At 39.0% G+C, this 8,879-nt stretch overlaps 1 protein-coding gene across 1 annotated transcript in view; it reads left to right on the top strand.

Moving 5' to 3' along the window:
- Positions 1-8,879, top strand: part of INTS6 (integrator complex subunit 6) — a 140,401-nt gene that overhangs the window by 72,835 nt on the left and 58,687 nt on the right. Inside the window, exon 5 of the mRNA XM_006876936.1 lies at positions 5,777-5,960. Coding sequence (XP_006876998.1) covers positions 5,777-5,960 — 184 coding nt within the window. The remainder of the gene's footprint in view (positions 1-5,776; positions 5,961-8,879) is intronic.

Below are 8,879 nucleotides of genomic sequence, written 5' to 3'. Positions count from 1 at the left end.
GGTTGGCCCAGGATCGGACATTGTTTTGTTCTGCTGTGCATGGGGTCGCTATGAGTCGGTTCTGACTCGATGGCACCTGACAACAACAACAACATACACACCAGGCTTTTTAAGTCTTTTTCAGTTAGTTCTATTACCTTTTCTTCCTCAGAAACGTTTTTGACTCTGTATCTTGGTCTATTTTTTCTTGCTTCTTTGTACGAGCTAAAATTGTCTGTTTGTTCTAGAGCATTGTGAGGTTTTTGTATTTGTATTTAATTGATGATTGTAGTGTTTTAAATGCTTAGATAAGGTTTTTTTTATACAAAGTTGTCTTAGTTCCCACCAAGTAATTGGGTGGGAGCATGCAAATAAGGTACACAGGACTTTAAGGCTGGGATTGGTTAGTTTTGCCCTCCAGCTAGGCTTTAACAGGAGTCATCTCAGAAAAAGAGATGAAAGATCCCAGGACCATCAATAAGGAAGATATGAAAGATCCCAGGACCATCAAGAAGGAAGATCATGAGTGGAGCATGAGACGTCAAGAGGCTATGGCAAGAGGTGACAGCAGTGACATCAGCAATGTCATGCAAAGACAGAATAGCTTCTAGCTCTAAGCTTATGGACTGTGTGCCTGTAGATAGGAGATTGACTTGCAGAATGTGCCCTTTGGGCATTCACAGCCTGGTTAAAAGAGCTTTGTAACATTTGCCTGAGCAGGGCAGAAGCCATGGGTCACATGATTGAGAGGCTGAAGGCAAGAGTGAGGTGTGCTTGCTTGCAATATGGCAGACAAGAGGCATTCTTGAGTAGAGAAGTGCTGCTTCCTTAGTTATGATCCTGAAATATACCCTGTTCATTTCCCTAACAAACCCCATAATCGTGAATATTGTTATGAGTTTGGGGTATGGTCATTGCAACGAATTATTGGACTCAGATGTGAAGAAGAGAGTGTTGTGGGAGAAATGGCTAATGTGAGAATATGGTAAAGAAGGTTATATGGTGGAAGCATGCCTGACCTCTGCTTCATAGGAATGGCCTTTGGCTGATTTTGAGTTTGATTCTCCATGAAGCCAGGGGAAGTCAAACATGATCCCCACATGATTTTAGCAGTGATTGTACATTGATGTGTTTCTAGGCTCTCACCAGCTGTCTTCTATGGGTTTAGGTAGTGAATGGAAGCATATACACCGCTCTCCTTTATCGTTCATGCCCCTCAGCTTATTGTGGTTTTGGCTGGTGTTGGCTGCTGTCTACAGTTGATCAGGCGGTATGTTGTTATTAAGAGCTGTCGAGTTGGTTCTGACTCACAGTGACCTTGTATAGGTTTCCAAGGAGCAACTGGTGAGTTTGAACTGCCAACCTTGTGGACCAGTGCTTATCCTACAGAGCCATATATTGCTGTTGTTACGTGCCATTAAGTTGGTTCTGACTCAGCAGCTCTGTATGGGGTTTCCAAGGAGTGGTTGGTGAGTTTGAACCATCGATCTTGTGGTTGAGTGCTTATCCTACATCACCATATTGACTCTTGCCCAGTGAGTGAAGCTGCAGAAGGTATGGTTGTGTCTGGGCTATATAGGGCATCGTTGTTATTTCCTGTTGAGTGGAAAAGAGGAAACCCTTTCCCTTCAACATACACACAAGTAAGAAAACAAAACAAGGAACCAACAACTAAAAGAGAATGTAATAAAGAGAAAAATAAATTAAAAGAGGCAGCAGCAACAACAACAACAACAAGAATATAATAACTATAAAGACAAAAGAGGGACAGGGAAATACAGCTATAGAAGAGACAGGTAAGTAAAATTAATAAGAGACTTAAGAATGTCTTAACTAAAGAGAAAAGAGGGATAAGAAAATGGAGTTATGAAAGAGAAGAATAATAAAGGAAATAAAAGGAAGAAAGGAGAAACAAACAAAACAAAAAGGCACTTAGAAAACCAGAGAGAAGGAAGATGAAAAGAGAGAGTAGAGGGTAGTAAAGATCAAAAGGGGGGAAAAAAGAGTGGAAATGAGGAACAGAAGAAGGAAGAACAAACATGGAGATTTGTCATTGTTGTTGCTAAGTGCCATTGAGTCAGTTCTGACCCATAGCTACTCTGCATTGGGTTTCTGAGGAGCAGCTTGTGAGCTTGAACCACCAACCTTGTGATTCAAACGACATTGCAGTCCAGCACATGAATCCATGGTGCCACACCAGGACTCTAAAAGCGGAGCTAAAAAGGATGAAATTCAGTGGAAAGAGAAGTAGAAGGAGGACAGAGTAAACAAACAAAACAATAAGACACCAAAAGGAAAAGAGCAAAACCAAAAGAAAAACAGTATAACTGTTGGAAGTGGAGAAGAAAAACTTGAGGGGAGGGGAGGGAGGTACTGCAAGCCAAAGCGCTCACCAGGTGAGTAGGTGAGTGTGGGAGGTATATGACAGCAGAGTTCCTGGCCCTAGATGGAGTTATCAGTGTTGGTGTTATCTATGTTCAGGGCATTCAATCGGGAAGTAGTTTGTAGAGGCTGGTTTCAGTGTACAGGGCAGCTGAGGCAGGGTGACTGGTTAAATGCTGGTCTGGTGACTCTGCAGGTTCTGTGGATCTAGAGCAGAGTCTTCCTGAATCCAGGCACTGAAACAGGGCACCAAAGTGTTACATCCGGCCCCTGACTCACACTGGTATGGCTCTTAACCATGTGGCTCTGAACTCCTGGAGGTGGAAACTGGCCACACCTGGTAACCAGGGGAGCATGGGGAAAAAGAAACCTTCCCAGTTTACTGTGTGAGTCTGTTCTGCTAGGTCACCTTCTGTTGCCAGAGCTGCTCACAAGGTGGCCACACCATGTCTTGCTGGCCGTTCACCAGTTAAGTCTCCCTCACTCACCATCGTTGCTCAGCTTCTCCTCCCAACATGCACTCAGTCTTAATCTTTTCTCTGAAGTTCAGGGTTCCAGAATTTTCATCGATGTCTGTTTCATTTGGTGTCCTGTATCTTTGTCGTAGAGGGTCTGTGTAATATGTTTGCCTAGTCCACCATTATACTGGAAATCCTCTAATGTACAGACTTTTGATAATTATCTCCTAATTAATATTGTTAAGTGCTGTTAAGTTGTATCTGACTCACCCTGTAAAGGATTTCTAAGGAATGATTGGTGGGTTTGAACTGCTGACCTTATCCTACATTATTAGTATGAAGTGATACTAAAAATCTTTTCATATTTGCTTAGTCATAGTATCATTTGTCTCTTTTTTGCCCATGTATCCAAGAAGCAACCATTATCATGAATTTGAGCTGTTCTAAATGTTGTTTGGAGTCCTGGTGTGGCATTGTAGGATACGTACTGGACTGCTAACCACAACGTGAGATGTTCAAACCCATCAGCCATTCCTCGAAAACCCTATCCAGGGTTGCTGTGAGTTGAAACCAACTCAGTGGCACTTAACAACAGCAACAACAGTGACTTGTCTAATGACTTGTGGGAATCCTGTTGTGATGCTGTGGGGTTAACACTGGGCTGCTAACCAAAAGGTTGGTGCTTCAAATCCACCAGCCGCTTCATGGAAACCCTTTGCAGGGTTGCTATGAATTAGAATCAACTCGACAATTATGACATTAAAATACCTGGAAATTATTTGACTTGTCTTTTTATTTGAAATACATTTTAGATTTATCATTGTACAAAGGTCACTTATTTCTTTAAATATTGTGTGCATTATAGATACTTATCATGACATTATCCATCAGACTAAACCCACTGCCATTGAGCCAATCCCTACTCTGTCCTTATCAGATGGAGTAGAACTGCTCCAAGGGTTTCTGAGACTCATCTTTCTCCTCCAGAGGCAGTGGTGGGTTTGAACCACTTATTTGAAGTCAGCAGCCCAACATTTAACCCACTGCTCCATCAGGGCTCCTTTCATGATATGGTTAGTTGTTTGTATTGCCTTGGGTAAATCTGCTGCAAAAGATTTCTGTCAAGTTTTAAAGAGCAAAGATGTTACTTTGAGGACTGAGGTGCACTTGATCTAAGCCTTGGTATTTTCAGTCATCTCATCTGGACTGCATACCACAAGGTTGGTGGTTTAAATACATCAGCTGCTCTTCGGAAACTTTGTACAGGGTCACTATGAGTCAGAATCAATGCAATAGCTCTTAATAGCAGCAACATGTACATGCAGAGTTAGACAGTGACTAGAAAAACCAAAGAAGAATTTATGCCTTTGATTTATGGTGTTGATGAAGACTTTGAAAGTATTATGGATTACTAAAGCAAATCTGTCTTAGAGGAAGTACAGTTAGATTACTAAAAAGTAGGGGTTACAAGACTTGTCTCTCAGGCTCTGGACATGTTGTTAGAAAGGACCAGGTCTTGGAAAGAAGGACATCATGCTTGGTAAAGTATATATATATATATTTGTTGTTGTTGTTAAGTGCTATCGAGTTGGTTCCGACTCATAGCAATCCTGGATAGAGTTTCCATGGAGCAACTGTAGGGTTTGAACTGCTGACCTTATGGTTCACAGTCCAGTACGGATCTTACAGTGCCACCCCAGGAGTCCTACATATATGTATATGTATATGAGAGAGAGAGAGAGAGTTCTGTAACAAAAACAAGGGACTAGTTAATCTTACAGTACAGGAACAGAGGACCCTAGGACCATCAAGGGGGAAGAGCATGAGTGGAATGTGGGACCCTATCCAGAGAAGCACTGACATCAGAGATGGAGGCAGAGATGAGGACATGGAGAGATTGAGCAGCTGAGAACTTTAGACTCATGGAAAGAGAAAGACTGAGTGTTGGTGGCCAGGAGGATAGGCTTGCAGAATGTGCCCTTTGGTTGGTCAAATTATATATTCCTGAGTGTTTTTGTGTACATCCTCCCTGCCAAAAAACAAACAAATGAAAAAATAAAACAGGGAATAGAAGCAAATACTGTTGAATGATGATGCATGAAGGCAATTGTAATCATTGCAGTGAAGCGATGAGTGTAAAACTGATGCACTCCCATGTAAACTATCACTCAATTCACAATTGAAAAAAACACAACAAAGTATATACACACAAAACCCTTCTGAGATGTGATGAGAATCATTACCTTAATCCATTTAATAGGTAGATTGAAAAAAAAATTACTTTTACATAATACCTCAGAAATGTGTATCTTATATAAATGTATCTTATGTAATATTATTAGCACTTCAGTTTATTAAGAACAGAGATTTTTGAGGTCCTCGTGTGGTACTGTAGGATACACACTAGACTGCTAACCACAAGATCAGCAGTTCAAACTTATCAGCTGCTCCTCAGAAACCCTATACCAGGTCACTATGAGTCTGAACTGACTCAGCAGCACTTAACAGCAATAAGAGCATGGCATAATAGAAAAAGCAATGTCTTTGGATCTGAGAGATCAAATCATTGTCTCTGAGATCCATTTTTAAAAGTTCTAGAAAATAGGAATAATAAGAGATCTATCAGAAAGGTTGTTTTGATAATTAAATGAAATATAATTTATTTGAAAAGAATTCAGGGTCTAGTTGTTATAATGTTGAATTGAAATCTGAGCAACATTACAGTACTAACTAACGGGTATTTTTCAATTGAGATCATTACAGTAAAACTTAAGAAAATTGAAATAACAAAACCTCATGCTATTTTAGCTATGACAGTATAAACTCAAGTTTTGAACTTGTTTTTGAAGAGACGGAAGACTCATAATGCAGTTTTAATGTAAATGTAATTAAAGTGACCTTTTAGGAAAACAAAAGTGTGTGGAAATCTTATTATTATTATTTTTTTCTACTTCCAGCTTCATTTACCTCTCAATTCTCCTTTGCCTGGAAGTGAATTGACCAAGGAGCCTTTTCGTTGGGATCAGAGACTCTTTGCATTAGTGTTGCGGTTGCCTGGCACCATGTCGGTAGAATCAGAACAGTTGACAGGTGTACCTTTGGATGACTCTGCAATCACACCAATGTGTGAAGTAACAGGAGGTAAGTTTTTTACACATTTGCTAGCAGAATTTCTTTGTCTTAAAGCAGAGTTTACCTAAATGTTTTTATATGTACTTTTCAAAAATCCCATTCTTGTCTTCATTGAACAAGTAGATACTAGGGTTTAATAAACATATGCTTGTGGTGCTGTGGGTTAATGTGCCAGACTGCAAAGCAGTTTGAACTGCAAGGTTGATAGTTCAAGCTCACAAGCTGCTCCTCAGAAACCCCATACAGGGTCGCTATGGGTCAGAATCGACTTGACGGACTTAGCAACAGCAACCACAACATATGGTTTTAAGATTTCATTTATTGATGAAGGTTTGTGATGTTGATTTGAAAATAATGGTCTATATTGGATCTGATGAGGAATGGTAATATTTTTCTACTTAAATATAAAATGCTGGTAAGTAAAGTTAAAATAATTTTCTTACTTATGGGCTGGGCTGCTAACCGCAAGGTCAGCAGTTTGAATATATCAGTCACTCCAAGGGAGAAAGATGAGGCTTTCTGTCCCCATAAAGGTTTACAGCCTTGGAAACCCTGTGCCTGGGTCTCTGTGATTTGGAGGTGACTCCATGGTACACCACAAAGATTGCTAATGACTTAGAAATGCCAGGTCACTATATTCTGTGAGAAATGATTCAAGAATCACCTCTATCCATTTGATGGTATATGCCTAGACTATAGTTTTTCCCAAAGACAAGTTTGAGGAAGCAGGTAGTGAGGTCTTATCCAGATTATGTTTCACTTACAAATGTTATCAGAGAGCCACTGTGTTAAATAAACATTAATTAAACTCTTAAACTATCGTATGTAATAGACTCAAAACTTCTATCACATGAAATTAGATAACAAATGGGTTAATTTTGGTAATTTCTTTACATTGAGTATCTACTGTGTATCAAACGTTGTTTCATACTTTTAGAGTAAATTTGCATAGACATAGAATTCCTGTTTTCACAGAACATTTTATTTCTTACCTGTCTGTTTGACCTGCTCGCGGTCAGCAGTTCTGTGGGAGAAAGATGAGGCTTTCTGCTCCCATACAGATTTACAGCCTTGGAAATCCTGTACAGGTCGCTATGAGTCAGAACTGATACCACAGCATGTAACACCAACAACCTGTTTTAAGGGCATATGGCATAGTCTCTAGATACAGTCAGTGCTTTCTGAGATTACTAGCTTTCTACATCAGTAAGGGAAAATGTTTGTTGCAAACCATTAATACGCTAGGGTACTTATTGAAAGGCTGGAGATTCAAGTCCTCCCAGAGTTCCTCAGGACAAAAGCCTAATTCTAAAAAGTCAGCCATTGATATTTTAATGTACTTGTGGTGGAGTACAATTCTACTCTGACACACATGGAGTTGCTGTGAATTGAAGTCAACAGCTACCTAGTTAGTTAATTAATATTTTAGTTGCCCTTCTAAAATTTTATGAATGTTGGAAATCTTCAACATTTACAAACAATAAAGGGAATTAATGTAACACAGGTGTATGTAGTAGATAATTTAGGAAGTTATTCACATTAAATCTTCTGATTTTATAGCAATATTTTTGCTATAAAATGTATGTATTTATTCATATTTAAGGGACAGCCTGTCTATAATTGTAAATTTATTGCTGATAATAACCTGTACATAGAAATGATTTTCTCTGGCAGTCCTAATTATTTCTTTTGGTGGATGCACATAAAATTCCCAGTTTAAAAAAAAAAATCTAGGTTTTTATCCAACAGATTGTGAAGGGCCTTGAAGTATTTGTGCACTTGAAAATTCTTTACTATTAATGACTTACTTTGGATATGAGATTAAGATGACGTTACGAGACCGTGTATACTATAATATTTATTTTCTTGGATCAGATGTCTTTAGAAAGTGATAGGAAAGAACCTTGAGACACCATTTTGTAGTTATTAATATGTTTGCCTTTAGGAGACTTGGAATGGTGCTGTAAAATAAGCATTGGGATTGCAAGGCTGGTTTTTGAACTGCAAGGTCAGCAGTTCAAATCCATCACCAGCTCCTTGGAAACACACTAAAGGTTGACTCAATGGCTCTTAACAATGGCAACAATCACTGCCTTTATGGAGTAATGTACTAAAGTTGATGTTGTTTGTACTTTGAAAGGATTATCTCCAGAGGAGGAGATTCTGAAGTTAACCTGGTAATAACTTTCAGTGACCCAAAACCTTAGTCAGAAAATTTCAACGTTTCCCCCAAATATGTATACATCCTGAATTCCTTTTTCATGCTCTTGCTAGCAATAGTGGAAAACGGCTCAAATATCACTCACCTTTTCATATATCTGAGTTAATGTGTTTCCTTTATTTTATATTTTAAAGAGGATTTTAAGGATAAAACACCAAGAAAGTAGATTGGACAAAAGCTAATATCCAGTGTTAGTGTAGTGTTCAAATACATATCATCACTGATAACAGTTCCCTGTGTATGTTTCTAAGAAAATAAAATTTGTGTGTGTGCATGTATATTTATTTGTACCATAATAAAATAATCCATGCTCACTAAGACACAATTGGAAAGACATTCATCTATACAAGGGGACTTAAAAAATTTGTTGAAAAATTGAATTAAAAAATAATTGAATTTTTTCACAAACATTTTTTTTTTTTAATGTTTTATTGTGAATTATATGATAGTTTACATGGGAGAACTTTAGTTTTACATTCATTCCATCGTGTATCATCTCACTGTCATGGTTCCAATCCCCTCCATGCATCTTCAACCACCCAAAGGGTATATCCCAGAAACCCGCCCCCTACACTCCCTGCCCCCCTCCCCATTTTTCAGCCCACAGTCCCTTTCCCTCTCTGGGTCCAAAGTCCCCAGCCGCTTCATCACTCCACGTCATCGTCTCTGTCTCTATCTCAGGCATCTCTGTTTCTCTGGGTAGGGTC

This window comes from Chrysochloris asiatica, unplaced genomic scaffold (genome assembly GCF_000296735.1).
Source record: "Chrysochloris asiatica unplaced genomic scaffold, ChrAsi1.0 scaffold00432, whole genome shotgun sequence".
Lineage (NCBI taxonomy): Eukaryota > Metazoa > Chordata > Mammalia > Afrosoricida > Chrysochloridae > Chrysochloris > Chrysochloris asiatica.
The sequence above is the reverse complement of the archived record's forward strand: the minus strand, read 5'-3'. Positions and strand labels throughout refer to the sequence as shown.